We start from the raw sequence: 21,786 nt of genomic DNA, 5'->3' as shown, positions 1-21,786 counted from the left end.
TTGTTGCCTTCTTGTGTCAGTCTCCTTCGCCTAGCTCCCTTCTTGATTCCTCTGCCCACACCTGCTCCCAATCGGCTGATTAGCCTGGTCTTTGTTCAGTCTCCCATTTATACACCTCCTGTTTCCTCGTCGTTTCTTTGCTCCTCTCGTGTTTTCCCAGATGTCTCCTAGATTTTGGTTTTCTGTATTTGTTATTTTGGATTTTTTGTTCGGTTGCCACTTTTTGAACATTAAACCTACAAGAACTCATCTCTGCCTCCATCATCTCTGCATTTGGGTCCTCAAAAACCTTCAGCCAACCTGACAAATTTAAGCTAAAAACATATGTGGTTAGTTAAATATAATTTAGACGTATTTCTCTTCTTTAATGATTTGGTATTTTAGAAACTGTTCTTATTACCTACCCGCTTACCTGAAGTATAGTGCAGTTTTTACCCTGTTGAATTAAAGTTGTAGTGGGGGATTTTGTTTTTCCGTGTGGATCATCAAAATGCTGGTGACCTGTCCAGGGTGTACCCTGCCTCTCCCCTTTAGACAGCTGGATATAGGCACCAGAACCCAGCAGGGGTAAAGCAGGATGGATGGATGGATGGATGGATGGATGGATGGATGGATGGATGGATGGATGGATGGATGGATGGATGGATGGATGGAAATAAGTGATCTTTCTAAATGTGAATCATTCTGGTGATATGTCCGGTTCTCTATCTCTTTCTGCGGATGCGTACTTTCAATCGTATATCCGTAGTGAGCTATGATTTTAGCCAGTCATTGAAGCCCCGCCTTGCAGGTTCTTTGAAAAAGACAGAGAAGTATGAGAAGAAGAGAAAAGGTGGCAGAAGAGAGGAACACGACCAGAGTGTTTTTGGGAGATTCTTTCACGCAATGGTGTACAATGAAAGCAGACATCGGGCTTCCCACTGATGCCTCGATTGCAAAGTTTGGCACGCTATTTCAAGAAATCCATTTCACATCGCTGCTAGTAAAACTTATCTACCTGTATATTATAACGTTCCAGGGAAGATTTATTTTGTATTTTGCATCATTAGTAGTTATACGGTGGCCACAGATCCTTATTTACCCTGCAAACGTGTCCAAATTTCCACTACAGCACGCACACACACACACACACACACACACACAAGCATGTCATGATTTTTTTTTTTTTATTAACTGTAAACTTATATGCAGGAAACTTTTATATATAAAATCTTATCATTGTGTCCCCACACATCCTTGAGGAATAATGGGTTTACACACATTTAATGGGCGTTCTCTCTCAGGAGTGGGTACAGGGTGGTGCATATTCTTTCTTTTTCTGCACATTTAAAAATTCCACTATAGCTTTAAATCATGGCTTCCCAAATCTAGTTGTCAAGAGCTACCTTCCTGCAACTTTGTGATGCGTCTCTTTCCAAAACACCTGAATCCAATAGCTGAAATCTCCCAGTCATTCAGCTCAGCAGAGGTCTGTTGAGGAGCCACTTATTTTATTAAGGTGTGTTGCAGAAAGGATGCATCTAGAAGTTGCAGGATGGTAGCTCTTGACCACTGGACTTTGGCAGCCCTGAATAGTAGGTTTAGGAGCAAAACTATGTAGAAAACAAACCAGAAGCAAGCAAGTTTAAGTGTATGTAGAGAACATTCAGCATGATTTTAAAAAAGTAAAATTTTACAAAAGAGATGCAGAACACAGGCATATACACAAAGATATGACTGTTCTTTTTCGATTGGCGGAGTGATTAGTAATGAGAAGCGTGATTTTAAAGAGAGCAAAGAACAAAGAACAGAAGAAGGTGAGGAGATCTAGTGGCAGATACATTACTACAAGATAAAAAGCAATAAACTCACTAAATAACTAAGTAACTTCAAATCACCACAAAACCAACAGAGGAATTCAAATCTCTTTACCAATCAACACCATGCTGAAACAAGCTAGTAAAATTAGTTTAGACAAGCGTTTATGCTGGGTTGCATGTTTTGCTTCTGCCTAACAGTAAAATAATCTAATGCACAGTATTTCTGGAAGCTACAGTCTCCTCCTCGGCGGGACAAGCTCACAAAGCTCATATATCAACTTCAGTTGCTGCAGATCAGATCAGACCATGTTGCCTAAGGAGAGCTATAGAGATTGTTCGAGAGGAGAGTAAGAGAAGACATAGATGGAGAGGGGTAGTTTAAGAGACTATGTGGGGAAGATAAGGAAAGGAACTCTGCAATCTTCCAGAGTCATGAATAAAACGGTAAAGTCCACTGTAAAAATGTAACACTATATAGTTTCCTCGGAGAGGCCAGATTTGCATCCTTATCCCCTCATTATGACACCTGTGGTCAGAACCATGGGCCTGGATTTTCATTTTGAAATGTTAATGTGAAACTCAGCATTACCCACTTGTGAATTCATACACTAATGAACATACACACACACACATACTACAGTATGTCTCTCTAGACAGAAACGCTATTGGAGGTTGAGCGTTTAAGTTTTTTAATATTTAATTAAAAACTGTCAACTATTGTGTTGTTAATACCAATCCAATAAGGTGATATTATTTAATCAATAGATAAAATGATTGTTGGCTTCCTCAAACAGCAAATGCAACACTCAGAATATCACTTATCTTTAAAATATTTTTTATTTAGAGAAAGAATTCAACTCCAAGATAAACATATCTTAGTCAATAACTCTTTGACAAAGTTATTAAAATTTAACAAAAAATAAACAACATCGAAATAAATATTAATTAATAAGTATTAATGAACTACTGGTTACGTATAAATAAAACAAAAACAAAATAAAAATGGTTGAATGCCACTATCAATAAACTGATGAGATGTTATTGCTGTCCATTTAGGATGTTTATGTTTGAGAACTGGCTTATCTTGAAGTATCAGAAATGAGGATGAATTTCTTTTTAACTTATTTAGTACATTCTATTCAATTTATCTGCACTGCGCCAATCCACAACCTGTCATCTCAAGGCACTCTACAGAATAGAATTCAACTTTATTGTTATTACATTGTTACAAGTACAAAGCAACGAAATTCACTCTCTGTGTTGTTATAATCATTATTTAACCCATTAACCCATTAAATAAATCATTATTTAAGTGGGCTGCCATTGTGCGGCGCCCGGGGAGCAGTGTGGGGTTAAGGTCTCGCTCAGGGACACAGAGTGGCAGTCTGTGGGACTGGGGCTTGAACTCAGAACCTCTGGGATCCAAGCGCATGGCCCTAACCCAGGGGTCGGCAACCCGCGGCTCAGGAGCCGCATGCGGCTCTTTAGCGTCCCCCTTGCGGCTCCCTGGAGCTTTTTCAAAAATCTATGAAAATCTATTTTTTTTTCTTTTTTTTTTTATATGGTATGCAGGAGGTCAAACAAAAATGTATTATGTTTTCCAATGCTGTAAACATTTTTATAATAAATACATTTAAGCAATAATTTGTGTCATAGCCATAGAGATCAGGGGTCATAACTTGCAGAACTTTGCCAGGCAAACAAAGTGGTGGATGTGTCTCGGACCATGGATCCCAAAGGGAAAAAAAGGACGATAGCTAATGAGAAAAGAGGATTCAAAAAATGGACCAGATCATTTGCTTTCATTATCAATGCAGAAGGACTCCCTGCATTTTTACTTTGTAATGAGAGGTTGTCAAAAAAATACAAAGAAAATTTTGGAAAGACATTTCCAGGGAAGGGAAGCTAAATATGCAGCCGACCACCAAGTTGGGAGTGAGCGAAAAAGTGCGATTGCAGAACTTGATAAATTAGAGGAGCGCAAAGATAGATTTTAGAAGTGGATTGAATCTCCTAACTCCACAACTGCTGCTAGTTTTGATGCAAGAATGAAAAACTGTCCACAGATCAAACAGGTAGCGCTCTGATGCAGGGATGTTTTTTTCCCCAAATCCTAGAAATCTAAATCACACCAAGGGACGATTGTGACAGAGGATGTGGGATTTCAGGGTTAGAGAGCACTGCTCTGATTGATTTCAGTTCCTGCTTGGTTCCTCGTGACTCAATCAACTCCTCCCAACAGAAACACGTCTACCTTAGAAAGATTCCTTTATCGTGTTTCTATAATTTCATCAATGCAACAAAACCTAAACCATGCAGTGAAGCGTCGCACAGTGAATTCCACACGGTGAGAACATTCACTGCTCCTCCCTCACCTCATGCTGCTATGTGACATTTGCTCCAGGATAAACATTTAATCATCAAGCTTATTATACATTTAAGCCCACATAGTCCTTTTCTATAATGGGATAATACACATAGAGCCCGTGTTGCCATAAATAAGACTTTTTTTAAATTTTTGCAGCTCCAGACAGATTTATTTTTGGGTTTTATTGGTCAAATATGGCTCTTTGAGCAGTTTGCTATGCCGACCCCTGCACTAACCAATATTCCACCACTCCCCTAAAGGGACAATTACAGGGACAATTCAATCAAATCATATAGACAGAGTGGTAAATGCTCTGTATGTAAGGAAACCCAGCTGATTGCATCAAACCATTAACTTTCCAGGATTCCCCTTTATGGATGAGCATGTGACAACTGTAGACATTCACTTCTAATATGTCCACAACTCTGCAGCAATCCCTCGTACCAAGTATGCATGTAGCGAAGGTAGAGAGGAAAAATCCCCTCCGGACAACAACTGATATAAGTTTCAAACAAATTTACATTGCAAACCAGAATGGTAGGTAAAGCCTTATTTAGATTAAAGTAACCTTTTACACATTAGATAACTTACACTGTGTGGATTAGCTCTGTAAATTAGGAATTTGAGTGATGGACTCTCAAAATGGAGGACCAAATATAAACATTTCTCTATGAAATCACATCCACGCTGGCAACTTAAAAAAACCCAAAAGCTTATAGATTATTAAACACGCCTAAATATAGCAGATATTTTCAATAACCAAAATAAATACTTATTATAAAGGTGCATTATGGAACAGACAAGTAAACCATGCTTTTCTTTTTTATATTTTTTAAGCTCTCGTGGCAGACGGTAAAGTGGGTTACAAGAGAGGAGAGAGACATTCAGCAAAAGTCAGCAGGGCCAGGACTTGAACTTATGACAGCTGGTATATGGATCATGGGCTCTACCTCCATGCCACAGCAGCACCCCCAAATAAGCCATATTTTAAACAAGAAATCATGGAACTCGAGGTCCAACGTCCTGCAACTTTTAGATGCGTTTCTGCTTCAACACACCCAAATCAAATTGCTTAATCACCTCCTCAGTGTGCAGTCATGTTCTCAGGACTCCTGTTGATGACCCGATTTTTTGACTCAGGTGTGTTGAAGCAGAAACACATGTAAAAGATGCAGGACACCAGGCCTTGGGTACTGGAACTGAAGAACCCTGTTTTAAACAAGTAATAACAGGCTTTTAGCAGCTAGAGGGACAAGGTTAAGCTTTTGTTAAAGGACCACTTAGCTGTATTTTAGCAGTTTACATGAGTGGGCTGGAAAGCACATAGGTTGTTAACAATCCATTAATGTTAAAACATTAATTGAAAGTAAGTTTGCTTTATAAAACTCAGCTGAAGTACATTTAGCTTAAAAGGCTTTAGGAGTAGGCGGTAAAAACTCCACAATCCAGTATTGAAAATGCATCAAAACACAGGAAAAATTAACAATACCAGGACTGTTGATCCTGAACTAACTTTTTACCCAGTTTACCCAGACTTCATCCATTATGTCTGAGGAACTCCTCTAGAAATTCTAAATATTATATTACAAAAAATTATTCTTCATAAACTGTGACATCCATAGCATCCTCTTCATCAGATTGTTGAACACTAACAGAGTTTCCTCAGTCATACGTTTCTCATTGTTAAGGTACATTCACACTGAACTCAAATGCAGCAAGTAGTAGCGTGTGATTTTCATGTTATCCCTATGCAAATGGATATTCAGAAGTGAATTAACGGTCAGCAATGCAAAGGACATATTTTGAGCTACGACAGGAATGGCACATACTGGGTATTGAGCGCAAAGTTAAACAGCAATAGACGTGGTGGACGTGGATAGAGCAAAGCAGCACTACAATCAGGAGTGGCAGACATATAGCAAAATTTCACAGAAGTTGGAAAAAAGCGAACATCTCAATCAATTTGCATCATGTCAACATATCAAGGACTGGACACAGTGTGACATGAGGTTCAGTAATGCAGCAGAGGTGAAGACAAAGCCTTTTTTAGATGAAAAGTCAGTTTATCCAGGCCACCGTAGCACCTGTAAAGATTATCCGCCCGCAGCTCCTGGAGAAGGTTGTGGTGCTGGCCGAACTTGGAAAAAATTTGATGGACCCAGGGATGTCGACACTGTTTAGTTTGGCTTACTATATATATATTTAATATGGTTTTTGTGGATGCCCAGAAGGAACTGGCGTCCAGTTCAATTCAGCAGCCAATGGCAAGTCCAAGTCAGCTGAAAAAAGTGAAAAAAATTAAAACTTGTCATGTACGAACTCAAGCTCTGAGAAAAAGAAAAATTCCTCTTTTACGTAACGCAACCTCAAACTAACTGCTCAACGAAAGTAAGCCGACCTTTAAAAAAAAAGGGAACCCTAAATACTGTCCGATCGGACCAGACTGCCACACTTGGGGAGAAAAAAAAGAAATTATGCATTTAAATAACAAAAAGAGCCTTCACACAGCTTGGTTAAGAATTTAACTATTTAAATAATAACTAAATATACATTTAAACAAATAAGCAAATACACTTATGCAAAGATCAAAATGAGTAACTAAAAAGTTCTCACCCATGGTGGAGCTCTCCATGGTACCAACCAATCAGCACTGCCTGGATCAAAGTTTGCATACAAGAGTCGATCTATTCGTCTTCCATGTTCCCTCATTTCATTGATGTCATGATCCCTTTTGCACTGGCTAAACAGGAAAATAAAACAATGTCAAAAGGTGTTTTAACAGAATTTAATATACAGATGGATCACAGTTTCAACTTTTAAGTTCCCTACAACGTCAATGAAATATTTTTTAATTGAGTTAAAATGAACATGTACCGCACTAATGAATAGGAGGACATGTCCAGTGAAGTTAGCAGGTCTGCATTCTGCAGCTGTTCTCAGCTTTTCATACCAGGCTGATGAACTGACGGGTGAAGAAGCCTGAGCTTCTCAGCTGAACTGTTTTAGCCACAAAGGGAAAAAATATGTTTTTTCTTCTGTTTGGGAAAAAAAAAACCCATCCCATTTTGATTTTGTTTTGATTGGTCTTCCATTCCATCTAAATGTTTTTTGGTTACAAACTTAGCAGGGCTTCAGTATTGAACTAGAATTATTTCCTACCTAATTAAAAATTTGAAAAAAAGAAATCCTTTTTGCCTTTTTCTTTCATAAATACTATCATGGTCTTCATAATCTTTTGAAAACCATTAGTATCACAGTGCAATATCAAAAGCCAGTTAAATTTACATTCCTTTGCTACAATAACCAACTCTGAAACCTGTAAACATAAATGAAACCATTTACCAGTAAAAAAGTGAGCAATCAGGGCATTGCAACATGATCTATTGTAAAAAAAATAAAAAATAAAATCTTAAGTGAACAATATTAATGGCAAAGAAGATCAACGGAATGTAAATTAGATTGAAGCTAGCTTCCACTTATTACTTTTTAATGTGGTTATGATTTCTGTGCATAAAACACACAAGTATAATTGGGTGGAAAATTATCAATAGGTTTGCATACATCAGAGCTCATTCCTGATCATTGTTTTCCTATTTACACACTTCAAGTTAATATGTACCACTTACCATTTAAGAGATAAAAAAGGGCATATCTGAATTAGTGTAGTCTGTTATACTTTGTGATATTGTAAGATTAAGAGCTTTATCTGGAATTAATTAAGATTAAGATGTCTTCTTGTGCTGTTCCAGGTCTTTATTAATATAGTTGTACTATATTTTTGTATGATTGTGTATTGTGCTACAAGTTAAATTAAATAATCAAGAATGGCAACGAATGAAACACTTCAAATTTACTGCTTTGTGTTTTAATATATGGGTTTTTTAAATTAATCAATTTCCAGCTAAATTCAAGATATTTGTAATTGTGTCGTGTTAAGCATGGTGTTAATGTGGAGAGGAGAAAACTGCTTTATGCAATGGAGACATAATAACAATATTGTCATCATTTCAATAAATAAATTAAATAGCACCACTAGAGGACTAGTACTTTAGAGGACTTTAGAATCAAGCTCATCGTTCACCGGTGTACAAAATATTTTCTCAGATATCAGATCAGACATTAAGCTGAAAACTGTTTTAATGAATTTGAGTGATGAGTGATATTTTTACATTCCTATTAGTCCCAGAACATGTTTGGATTGAAAGAAATTAAAGGGGAGACAAGTTAAAGGAGGTATAGAAAAGTAGATCCATGGACTTTAAGGTCAACTTAAGTAAGCCAGAACTTGAAAGTAATACATGAAGACAGAAAGAAAGGTGACAAAAGGAATTAGAGAAAAGAGGAAAGGAAGACAGTGACATTTGAAAAAATTGGAAATTCAGTAGGAAATAGAAGAGGAAACAATTATTTGAAGACTTACCCTCTGTCCAAACTCTCTGTCCTAATGAGGATAAGATTGTGTTAAACTAAGCAGATGATGATGTGTTTATTTTTGTTTTAGTTTTATTTTTTTCAGAGATGTTAATTTAGTTAGGATCATTTTATTTCCCAGCTCCTGCACTGAGTCCAGAGGGAATCCAATCTCTGCATTTGGGTCCTCAACTAACTTCCACCAAATCTGACAATGTATCCTTAGACTGTATTTTTGTTACACAAACCGTTATTGGGTGAATTTGCCTATTGTGAAAAAATGCTTCCAGTCATTAGAATGAAAAGAAAAGTTCTATATGAACTCAGTACTTTTGCCAATTACTTGGTTTCAAATTTAACCTATCTCAGTTAAACAAATGTGTTCTTCTTATGGGGCAAAACCTTGGAACTCCCAAGACTTTTAGGATGAGGTACAAAAAAGAAAATCTTCAAGGGTCTTATTAAATCCATGATTTGATGGGTGAGCACTGCTCAGGGAGGAAAATTACAGACTGATGCAGTGTTTATAATGGTATGCCCCATCTATCTAAATGTTTTAGCAGAGGATTCATTTACAGCAGTAGTCATTTAAAAGTTTCAGTTTCCAAGACTGGTCCTTGACTGGTCCTTGGAAAGTCCTTCGCTGGTAACTGACAGGTCTGTGGGGGTAATGTAATCTGCAGCGATAATGTCAGTGAGGCAGCATGTCTAAGCTGCCAGAGTGTATACCTGAAATACCCTGTATTTCAATAAAAGTTTGGAGTTACAGTAAAGCTTGACCCTCCCAGCAGAAAGAGGGCTACTCCGGTGGTTAGAATTTGGAGGGAAGTTGGCTGGAAGTAGAAGGCTACTCAGCTGGACTTTGAGCCTGAAGGAGACCTTTTAAACTGCTACAACTGTAAATACAAACAGTGAAAATATATTTCATTTTAATCAAACTCAATGTGATGCTTATATTTAATGTCATGTATTGCTTAGTGAGACACCTTGGGAAATCAAGCCTTGAAACATGCATCTTTAAAAATTTCTGGTATAAAGTGAACAAAATCATACACTGGTTTCTGAGTGCAAACATTTCTAATTGTTAATTTAGCCAACTACTATATCTCTAAATAGTGCAGTTCTATTGACTCTTATTGTGTTATAACTGTGATTATTATGTTTTAATTTATTTTATCATAGTTGATCTGTTTACTTATGTTTTCGAACGATAACGATACCTTCTTCACAATCACAGTTGATGCAGTATGTTTTTTGACTTTTCAGTACAACTAGTATATCAAGGTTAAAAACTGTTCATTATAGCTTTATGTGCACAATTATGAGACAAATAAGGGAACTATTTTATCTGCTGATATTGCAAACCATGCAGAAAATTTTGAAAAACCTCAGATATTAGGTCTCATTCTGGATGTTTTCACTGCTTAGAACCTGCAATTCCTCACTGCATGTCCTGCTTTTTTTCCTTCCATTAGTTTCACGGATCAAACAACCTCATCATGGAGTTACTAAATAAAAAGCTTACTGTAACTCAAAGCTGTTTGCAAATAGAATCACTTCAATACCAACTAAAATATGGTATTGTTAAATAAGCATCCAATTTTATAAATAAGAAATTCCATTCAGACCTAAAGCTTCAATGTATGTCATGTAGTTTCTAATTGAATAATTACATTAGTTTATCAAGTTATTAAATATTTGGTTCAGCAACAGCTCTAGCAGTTTCTAGCTTTGAAGAGATACACTTTCATGAGTTTGACACCCGCTGCTGAATGTAGAAGCTTCACCTCCATCAAAGATTATATGATAATAAAGGCCTAGTTTTATCTTCTTGTAATCTCTTTAAAAGGTTTGAATGACATTGGAACAGTGTGGCAGTGAGCTAAGCAGGCTATTAATGCTTCAGAGATCCACTCATTCAAATATTAATAGGGGACTTTTGCGAGGAAAGGTCATCCCTGTGACTTCAGATGAATAGTAATGGGGTCAGCAGCGACTCTGTAATCCCCAAATAACAGTAGCTTGTGTGCAGTACAAGGTGTTCTGCCAGTCACTGCAGCTAAATGCTTTGAATGCAGAATCCTTGTAGCTGGAGATTTGAATTATTATATAAGGCATCAAAACTCTTCTTTACATGAGATATGAATCAGATGTGCCAGTGAATAACCAGACTAATCAGGCAACAAACAATTAGTTGAAAAACATAGCTGAATTTTAACAAGACGGAAAAAGATGTATGTAAATTTATGCTAGCACTTTAGTACAGTTTACAGAATTTTAATTGCATTGTTCAATGACGGAAATATAAAATTACCTTGAGAATGAGCAGTAGTCTGTACACTGTACATTGGCAGGTGGCAAGAAATTGAGTTAAGTAGACAGTTTAAGTTTTCCCTAAGTACCTTGGACCCTGAGGAGTTAAAGATGCTGCTTACTAGCCTTAGGGGGCCTCCAGGAACACAGGCTTTTACCAAACAAAGCTGTTCTTTCTCACTTTTTGACCTGATGAACAAGTCAGAGCTTCTTTTTTTTTTTTTCACTGTCCAAAGGTGGAGATTTTTGGCTCCAGTCCAACAAAGACAAATGTGAAAATGACCAAAGGATGTCTGTCCGGAAGCAGCGTCTTTATCAAGGAAAAAATAAAAAACGTACTATGTAACTGTAAAAATATTTGAAACCCTGACATGTTTATTAAAGTCAGTCAACAGACAAACACATAAATTGTGTACATAATGAATAAATAAATATTTTTAACCTGCTGCTACAATCAGATATGGAAACCAAAACTTTGGAAAAACATCAAATGGGCAAAATAAGATGTAGTAAACCTCCAGACATGTAGAGAAATCCAAATCTCTACATGTTTAGACTTCTCCACTTTCTCTACATGTTAAGAATACATTGCTAAGACTTTAAGGAGTCCAAGATTTTTGTGAAACGCATCCAGTGAACTCTCCCGTTCCCGAACTACATTTTTCTTTCCAGTTTAGTTCATTTTAAAGGGCAGGCTCCGTCACTTTATTTCAATACTTTCCACACCAATGGGTTTGTATACTTTGGTGTGCTATTCCACAACCATGTCGACACAAATTTACCCTTGAAGCACTGTTAAAGCACAGTATTAATGTATGGGCAGCCATACAGTATGTAACCTTTACAGCTTCTCACTTGCACACAGAAATCCTATTGTAGAAAAACACAGCATTTACAGGTTACACTGTATATTTATACTAGTGATCCTGAAGTCGAATGGCAGGTCCTAAAACGGCTAAAAATTGCTCTCTGAATTGCTCTTTGTATTGAAATTAACAATCCCGTCAAACACAAAACTAATACTTTTCGCTGCTTAAATTTAAATAAAGCAAAGGAAGCAAAGTGGCAAAATGTATTTTCATGTTGCTCCAGAGTCATACTTCCATCCACATATATTTGAATAATCCTGCCAGGAAGGCATAACCCAAAGTACCACGAAATGTAGAGGGGTAGAGAGCTGGGCGAGGTCCCTGCTATGATTGGCAATGGCACACTGGCATTTAGAGCAACACAGAGATAGTGAGCAGAGCAATCCCAACAATGATTGCTTTGCGGTGAGGCAGTTGTACCTCTCTGAAATATCTTCACCAGAGACAGTGGAAACGGGAAAGAAAGGGAGGAATGTTCTGTGGTAAACGCCAGTGGAGCTGAGTGCACCGGTTTAAGTAGCGGGCTCAGAGATTCTGTGCTTCTGCTCCCTTGTCCCTTCTCATTGGGATCAGCTATGAACTGTGGAACCAAACATTCTTGATAAACATAAATGAACAACCTTTTTTATCTTGTAACCGATTGACTCAAAATGAATGCCAAATCATTATTTTAGACTAGAAAGACAAGGTAATTTTAATGCATTTTCTATTTTAGTTTTCCTCTGTTTGGGTCCTCAACTAACCTCCACCAAACCTGACAATGATTGGTGGACATTTCCTCCCCTCAAAATGTTTTCTGTTAGCTTTTAGATCAGATGAGTGACTGCCACTTTAATTAAGGTCAAATCATTACACTAGACTGGACAGATGATGCAGGATATTTCTTACAAAATCCAGATTTTTTTTTTTGTGATTATTATTATTTTCATTATCCGCTATAAGAAATTAATCTGATTTATTGTCAGTTCCTAAACAAACCAAATTGTATGAAGAGCAAGTCAGCAGAGCGCAGCTACCCAGTTTGGACCTGCTGTCATCAGTATTTCTGTTACATCACGTCCCCAGCTTAACCAATAGCAAAGTCCAGCTACCCTTTTTTTCACCCGAGGAGGGCACCAAACACACGGCATTACACACAAGAGCAGAATTTCAGCTAATATGCTGTAAGTTGTAACACAAAAAATGCCAGAAACACGTAGGTAGTACTCCAAGACATATTTTTATACAGTTTGATAGCAAAAAAAGTTGATTTAAGTGTGAGTAGTCCTTTGATGACTGAATGTACAGCAGAAAGACAGCAAAAGTACTTGTTTGCTAGATGAGACACTAATGTGCTCCACAGACCCAACCTAACATTGTTAGATTTGATTAGGGGCTCCAGTTCTGCTGCACATTAGTTAACGCATAGGAGTAAATGCATTCCGGAAAAAAGGTTATTTCTAGGACATATTCATTTGGTCTGGACATGATGTCTTTATATGTCATTTATTTATTGATAAGTTCGCTTTTAGATGGTGCATACAGTAGAATGTGACCTCAGCTATTTGTAAACGAGTATTCGTCACTGTTCTAGAAAATTAAACATATAAAGGACCTGAGGGATCTTTGCAAGAACTCACAGATGGATCTCAGTAAATTAGAATATCATTGAAATGTTATTATATTTCCCTAACTGAGTTTACTAATTAATACAAATATAGATTAATAACAGTTTTATTTGAGCTTTAATATCTGTTAGTTATGATTAATTTCCCCTTAGAACTAATAAAATTACAACATTTAAGATTACAATATTAAATTACACCAGTAAAAGACTTATTATTTTAATAAGGTACTTTTTACCGATTCTCTGCACATAATATACTGAGAAGTAGCAGTGTTTCTCCTTGCCTTGGGCTGGCTCTGGTGCAGGACATGACATTCAATATTAATGTTAGACAAACCAGGCTTTTAAAAGTAAGATGGTATCTTTTATTTTAAAGCTCCTGATAACTGTGCGCTCATTGTAGCGAAACACTACTGTCAACAGTCATTTCTGACATCATTGGATCATGTGCATAATGAGAATTTCAGATATTTCCCCCTCAATGCAACAGCATAGTTTATATCCAGCTAGAATGTTTCTGCATGCTTTTCTGACTGCGGGAAAAGGATGTTTAGATACTTCCATTCAATTACATGCATTATTATAATGCAGTTCAGTTTTATTGCTACATTGTACATTTTTATCCATTGCTAACAATTTCCCAATGATTTGTACAAATAGACATTTCTATGTGTAGATATTTATGGCATGGGTCAATAGTTGTCATTTGTAGCTATATGATCCAAGATTGACTTCTTTTTATCTTGTATCTAAGGAAAACTTTTTGAACAAGACCAGTACTTCTCCTTTTCCTTTTTTTCTCACTATTCAAGCTTTGTGCTGTGCAGCTGCTCTGCCTGTACAATTTGCCCTGATTGTGTCTTAAATTACATGCCACATCAAATAAGGCCTCCTCATAAGGCTTGCTGTGTAAGAGCATGAATGTGTGAGTCCTCTGGTATTTTACCACCTTCTGAATCAAATTCTCATTAAATGGATTTTTGGGCTTGAGCTCAGTGTTCAGAATGAGTAACAGAATTGTGATAGATCCGATGTATGGTGTGTAGAACTTTGATTACTAACCTTCCTTTCTTTTCTCTTTCCCTCCTTTTCTGTGTTGCCCTCTTCAATTATTCAAAGGAAGCAGAAGTAAGTATTGCCTCATTTTGTTTAAATTAATAGTGTTTTCCCTGGTTTGGCCTCCTAGTACCCTTAGACATTACAGGGTTGTCTGACATTTGCTAAAAGTTAATAGGCTGGAAATTTACCACAGATTGCTTAGCTGTTTGTATTCAGCATATTAAATATATGCCACTTTTATTTAATTGGTTGGACTCTGTTAATAGTAAAAGGGTTTTAAATATTAACATGCAGTTTTTCTGAAATTTCTTGAATATAAGTAATTTCAAAAGTGTATTTTAAAAAAAAAAATGTACACCAAAAAAGACACCAGAGCCTGACAAATGTATTTCCCGATTCTCAAAAAAAGCTGAATTTGTGTATTTAAGAGCCTTGCCTTTCTGTATTTGGAACTTGCATGTAAATGAAACTCTTATGTCCTTTTGCTAAAAGATAGTTAAACAATGTTAGTGAACAAACCCAATAATTTAGCTTAAGGACATGGCAGACTAGTATTGGAAAAGTTGTAAAAATTCTAAAATGACAGAATTTCAAAGATTTGGACATCTTACAGCACAATGTTTGATCTATAATTTGTAAACCAAAAGATGTATGCCAGAACACTGAAAAAAATAGAAATATAAGTGGGTAGGTTTTTTTTCTAGAAATAATTTGTATTATTGGTATTTTCCATTTTGAATAGATGACTTAGACAAATTGCCAATGGAATACATAGATTTGTGTTTAATATAACATGAAACATTCAGTTCTCAATGTCAAGTATATAATATCGAATTATCTTAATTTAAGGAAAAAAATATTAATTCAATTAATTCCTTATTTACCTGCTCAAATTAGGGTCAAATAAGCCTATTTTAAGAAATGTTTGCTTAATTTTAGATAACTTTTTGCAGGAATTTCCAAGCAATGAGATGTTTGTACACATTTACTGGCAGAAAACCAACCTTAAGTGTGAGGGTAACCTAAAATCCAGTTAGATAAATCTGCCTGCATGATAATATAATGCTCTTCACTTACATGGCCTGTATGAAAGAAAATCAAGGATAAAAATAAGCCATTAGAAGTAGTTGCATGGTAGCTAATAAAACATGCAGGATGCAAAAAAAAAAACAAAAATTGGAGAGGAAGCTACTTTTGGGGAGATGAGGCAAATAGTGAGGCTTTTGCCCCAGATGCAAAATGATGTGATAGGAGGAAACCTACCATGCTCATCATCCTGAATCCATGAGATAAATAAATTATGAAACTTTTCTAAGTTGATAGAAAGCAAAACAATGTGTTAGGGGCTTAGAAGCCGTTAGAGCAGGGTCAAGGTTCATCTGCCAGGTGGTGAATACTCTGATAAATAAAAACAGAGCTGTGGTGAACCTGGCAAGCCGGCAAGCAGATTGATAATGTGTGGCGCTCAGGTTTAGCTATAAACATTATCAATCTGGGACTGCTCCTGTTGGATCTGTTCAGGGAGGAGGAAAGTTAGCATAACCTTCCCAGAGGATTGGGTGAAGCAACATTTAGGGCCCATCTACCAAAGTCAGGGTTTAACCAATAAATGTCTTAAGCAGCAGATGTCATGATTAACAGCAGCATTTGCTTATCGTGCTTTTACTGTTCCTCTTTCAAGATATAAAATCATCGATTCTCTCTAAAAAGATGTGATGGTGGCAGAAACAGTACGCATGTGTTCTCCTGCGCTGCCATGTTTATGGTTTCAGTATCATCATGCTGCAACTTGATTGGTCGACCCTTTGTGGGTCAGTCTGGGACTCTTAAAGTACAGCATGGATTTTCATGTGTTTGTGAACATAAAAATTACAAGAGAATAAAGCTTGCAGGAAAGATCAGTGAAATTGTTGAGATCACACCATATGTGTCTTAGACATTTGCAGTCAAAATCCATCTTTATTGAGAATATGTGGCAGCAAACATTGGAAAACTGATGTTCACACATCCTCAAAAAGAGAAAAGGTTTAAACGTGAACATGTCTCAGAGGGCGACAGTCCTCGCGTCCAGCCCACCATGGGTGGTAAAGGGCATCTAGAGTTCAGCCAGACTCTTTAGTCTGTTGCTCATTAGCAAGTTTGTGATGTTAAGCACATTTGGCTAACCCTTACAACATGCTTGCTGCTGTAGTTGAATTATTCTATACTGATAATTATCTAGGAGCAGTTTTCATTGTTGATTGTATTTTTTAAAACATTTTGCCTAAAAAAGGAAAAATATCTCTAGAACTATATAGATATACTGAGAAGGGCCTCGGCTTGTTGTGCAGATTTCTATAGCAAGAATTCAATGCTTTTAAGAACAGCTGTGAAGTCCCAGCTATGGGGCTAGTTACATTTTAAGCCTGAACACCTATCATTAGATTAAGCACTTAGAAGGGTATTTTTTTTAACCAGACTTTAAACTTAAGGATTCAGCCAACCATGTCATCACACCCCAACCCCTTACTCACCCACCCCCTCCATCTCTCTTATTCAATAATGAAGGAGATAGAGATCCCACTTTGAGACCCAGCGGGCTACTCTACCTCCATCACGTTGTGTCACTGACACTGGCTGGCTCCCCACTGGTAAACATGTGCTTCACCCTGGGAAATACTTGAACTTCAGACACTGCCACTTCAAGTCTAGGAGTGTGCTGTGTCTCTACTCTCAGGCTACTACTTTAAACTCCATCTAAACTTTGGTATCAGAAATATTCACCTTGTTTTTCCCAGATCACTGGAGACTATAAAAACAATGGAGGATTCTAAGCCAAGTATAAGATTATGCCTAAATAAAGGGAATTTCAAGCAAAATGTACCCAGACTATTTGAAGACTATTGTCACCTGTTCCGAATGCATGATATTCTCTAAGTGCATCTATTTCCTCAAACATCCTCACTTATAACACTTTGGATTCAAATGGCAAATTAGACTGTCATGAAAGTCAGGCTTTTTTGAATTTTCTAGGCTTAATGGTTACATTTTCACAAACATGTTATGTGCATAGAAATGTTTTGAATTAACCTGCATAAGAGGAATCATCTAAAAAGGCAGATAATCCCCCTCTGAATGAATTCACTGAATCAAACAGCTTTTATCTGAAATTCAAATATGTTTACAGTCAGCTTTAATAAAAAATATTCAGTTTTTCTTTATTTTTTTATGAAATCTATTGAATAATTTATTATATGGGCCAAAATGCAACAAGAGCAGTAATGAAACAAAGAACTAAATCCCTTTTGTTTCTTGCTTGAACTTTGTGTTCCCAAAGTGTGATTTGTGTGGTTTCACCTCCTCTTAAAAACACCACATTGTCACTGTATGCATTCTTGAACATATTTTTATGGCTCTATTTCTTGTGTTTTCGTTTAGGATGACTACTTTAAAAGCTGGGCTCCTGCCAAGTCTCTGGACCAAGGTAAGTTAGTCTTTCTGTGCAATTTACTGTACACTGAATCTGAGACTCAATCTATACTATCTATGCTCAAAAAATATATAGAAATGAAAATTGCAATTACAAATATTATGTAAGGTAATAAACTGGAAAGTTGTACTGCACAGTTGCGCACTCGTCACTGTTGCTCTTTAGTTAAAAAGGTCTTGGTATGAAGGCCAACCTGGGTAATTTCTGATTGGAGTCTGCATGCTCTCATAGTGGAGGCAATAGTTTGTTATCTCTGTCTTTTCTTCAAAGCTGAAGGGGTACGCATGTTAGGTGACTGATCTGGCTAAACTTACCTGAGGTCTACAGATTACATTCTGCATGTGTCTCTATGTTGCCCTGTGATAAACTAGAAAAATGTTAATGGTGTTCCCTTCCTCTTATGCGAAGGACTTTGCAACCATTCAAGGATAAAAGGGTATAGTCAGTAAATGGAAAGATTATTACATTTTGACAATATTGTCTATTGATAAATTTTGTAAATAAAATATTTGATTCTCATACAGATGTAAACATTTGATGAGTCCCTGATCCATTTGTTTGAGGACTCATGGTTTAGTCCTCTCTGTGTCCTAAATTGTAACTGCTTATAGAATGATATGCAATACAGACATTTTTTTAGGATTTTGGTTTGCATACTATTACATGATATAATACCGTTGCTTTGAGCTGCAAAACACAAACAACAGAAATATGTCAAGGTATTTGGAAAATATACAACTGTTGTTAAGCTGCAATTGTAAATTTCTGTGGCTTAATTAGAGCATTTTCTACAAATCTTAACATTATCTTTTTATCGTTTCAAACACTTAAAGATAAGTACAAGATATTCCGATGTAACATCACCCCACCAAGGTCAAATTAAAAATCCCACTTTCCTTTCTAGATGATAAAAAATAGGTTATAGTAAGGAACAACCCTGGATCCATTAAGGCTTAAGTCTGCCCTAACCATCCATAGTACAGAAGTAGCCAAACAAAATTTCACCACTTTATTTGATGGGCCATTGTTTGGTCCTTTGCTGGTCCCCTACAATTAATTTTAAACATCAATCTTTTTACTAAAATATTCTTTCTGTCAAGATTTGCTGACACTAAGATCCAAAGAGCTCATCTTTCTGGCTGTGTGTTGCCAGGATGGGGCTGCCTTTTGCAGCTGCCTTTTTTTATCTCTGCTTCTGTCTCCTTAGACCTTAGTCGTCCTCGTCAGATGGCTGCTCACAGCCTGGAGTTTTTCCACTCCATTGTCGCTATAAGCATGCTTAGTGTGAGGGATTGCCTTTGAGTCAATGAGTCGATGCAATCAACTGGTTTTTCTTAGATAGAAAACTTTGAATCAATTTGACTGTATGATCTGGTGAACTGTAAAGTGCCTTAAGATGACATGTGTTGTGAATTGGTGCTATTTAAATAAACTGAATTGAATTGAATTTGAAGTAGGCCTATTCAAAGTAGTAAAAATTCTCTTTACAGACTCTTCACTTCTCTGCACCTCATCACTCCGCATATTGTTTTTCTCTGGTTTAACCTGGGGTGTTTCAGAAGGTGATTGTTTTGCCACGATTTTTTTTTAGCTTTTTTACACAAACATTGCAGATTGCATCTTTGCTATTTTTGGAGCTGAAATAGCTCAACACACAACTTCTTTAACTTTGTCTCCATCTGAATGAGTGTTGCTGAGCAGCAGCATCACACTCTGCAGCTTAGTAAATGCCTGCATTTGGATAATATTCTTCTTAATATACTGTACATTACCTCAGATGACTGTAGCATTGATAGTATTAGTCTTTTGACTATGTGAATTTGAGAATCTATTTTAAAACTTAATGTTCTGTATTCTGTGGTATGGATATTTTAGTATTGATCCACACTGCTATAGAGAAATGAAAAATAAGGTTTTATAACCTAAGAACTCTGCAACAGCTATAAAATATGGTTGTAGCATCAAGCTTTGGGGCTACTTTTACCTGAAATAAAAAAACTACTGCTGATTTTTCAAACCTGGACACAGTTAGGTTTTCTAGTAAGAAAATCCCAAATGCCTTCTTAGACAGAAGCTAACTCTACTGTTCCTGACCAGGCTCTTCATTAGGCCCAAGGAAAGAGGTACGATTCATCTCTAACTGGCTGCAGAAGCCAGGAAGTATGTCAAAACATTACTTTAAAAATGTCATTGCTACTGACCATGGCTGACCACATTCTGGCCCAGACATAATTTTTATTGTTTGTGTTGTAATTATTATGGTGCTGATTTGTTGTGATATCCCTTGCTGAAATTGAGGTTTTCAGTGTTTTTTGTCCCTTCCACTTTTAAAATTATTTTTGGTTGTTTTATTATATAGAATGTTGATGCATAGCAATTGCTATTCTTTTTCATTTTCTCAATGTAGTTAGTCAGTGTTGGATACCAAAGATTGGTACATTTGTGTCAGTCTGGGTATTATGTGAGTGGATTTAGGTTAGTGGGTGTGATAGTGGTCGTGTAAAAGTCAGAATACGTCCTGTTAACTGGTGTTCAAAATAAGATACTACCTTCCCTTACCTGCTTTTCTTACCCCTCGTTGAGCCTTATATTAACCACTATAATGTCATTTGTTGTAATACCTTCCCCAGTCATTGAAGGAAGTTAGAAAGTTTGCAATAGAAAATAATGAGCTGTGTCATGGTCTGGTTTTAATGCCCCCTCATATCCACTCTTCCATCTTCTCTGACTCCTTCGATGTACCAAGTTGAATACATATCAGAATGCATGCATGATGTACCAAACTGTCAACAAGAATAATACCAGGTTCTTTCAAGCTCATTCCAGTCCCTGGTCCTCTGCATACTCATGATTACAGAAGTAAACATCTCATAAATGTAAAAAAAGAAGGTTAAAAGTAAGCACTCTGAGCATTACATGTAAGATAGCCTACCAAAGATATAGAATAATCTTGATGATTAATTCAAAGTGCTGAAATCTATCTCCACCTCTATAAAACATGTTAAAGACAAAACTCCTAAATTTGTATGTACATTAGAACATTAACTTCTCAATGTAACTGATCTGGGAAAGCGTTGTTTTGTATTTTGTTTGTTATATGTTAGGGATGTGGATGCGGTATATATATGTTCTGTACAGTATGTGTGTGTAATATTATTTTTTTTACTTTTTTTTCTTCCTATTTTTTTCTTATCCCAAGCAATAGTACTTTTCATTATGTCATCAGGCTCATTCCTACAAGCTATTAATAGCTTCTCCGGAGTTCTGATTCACACATGGCTTTAGATTTTTTAGAAGTTGTACCGTATTTGTGTGTGAATACTGCAAAGCTGAAAAAATACTAATCAAAGTTGTGCATTAAATGAACATTGCAAGCTATCAATAGGCTTTAGCCTTATTACAAATACTGTTTCAGTAAATCAACTCTAACAATTCTGCAAAAGAGATTAGTTGAATATTCATCAAAACAGCTAAACGTTCACATATGACTGATGAAAAAGGGTGTGAAAAAGGGCACGATACAGTAAGAAATATCTCACAAAATAATGTCAGGGATCTATATAGCTTTTATATTTGAGCTTTAATTAATAAGATTGTGCAGTATATGGCTTGAAGTAAATCAACCAACATTTAAAAGTTGTTAATATATATTTATGTTTTTAAACTTAAGTAGAAATATGTATCTTGTATTTAGGGGTGTGGGAAATAATCGTTTTGGCGATATATCGTGATATTCGGCTGCCCAATATAATATCGATCTTTCAGTTCTTAGTATCGATTTAAAAAAAATAATGTTTACATAAAACATTGATGGGAAAATGGGCTACCTCTGCACCACCCCTCTGGCAGAAAGCGCTGTGGAGCCCTTTAACTGTGCGTGCAGCACCAAATCT

General features: G+C 36.5%; 1 protein-coding gene across 4 annotated transcripts in view; it reads left to right on the top strand.

Annotated features, from left to right (window-relative positions):
- spock1 (sparc/osteonectin, cwcv and kazal-like domains proteoglycan (testican) 1) overlaps nucleotides 1-21,786 on the top strand; it is a 169,267-nt gene that overhangs the window by 73,464 nt on the left and 74,017 nt on the right. For 2 of the 4 annotated variants that reach the window (XM_015380209.1, XM_015380207.1), the window contains exons 3-4: nucleotides 14,485-14,493; nucleotides 17,842-17,887. In XM_015380209.1, coding sequence (XP_015235695.1) covers nucleotides 14,485-14,493; nucleotides 17,842-17,887 — 55 coding nt within the window. The remainder of the gene's footprint in view (nucleotides 1-14,484; nucleotides 14,494-17,841; nucleotides 17,888-21,786) is intronic. The other 2 variants (XM_015380210.1, XM_015380208.1) reach the window with 1 other exon arrangement.

The sequence above is a fragment of the Cyprinodon variegatus genome, unplaced genomic scaffold (genome assembly GCF_000732505.1).
Source record: "Cyprinodon variegatus isolate N-32 unplaced genomic scaffold, C_variegatus-1.0 Scaffold210, whole genome shotgun sequence".
Lineage (NCBI taxonomy): Eukaryota > Metazoa > Chordata > Actinopteri > Cyprinodontiformes > Cyprinodontidae > Cyprinodon > Cyprinodon variegatus.
Note: the sequence above shows the minus strand (reverse complement) of the source record. Positions and strands in the feature narration are given on the sequence as shown.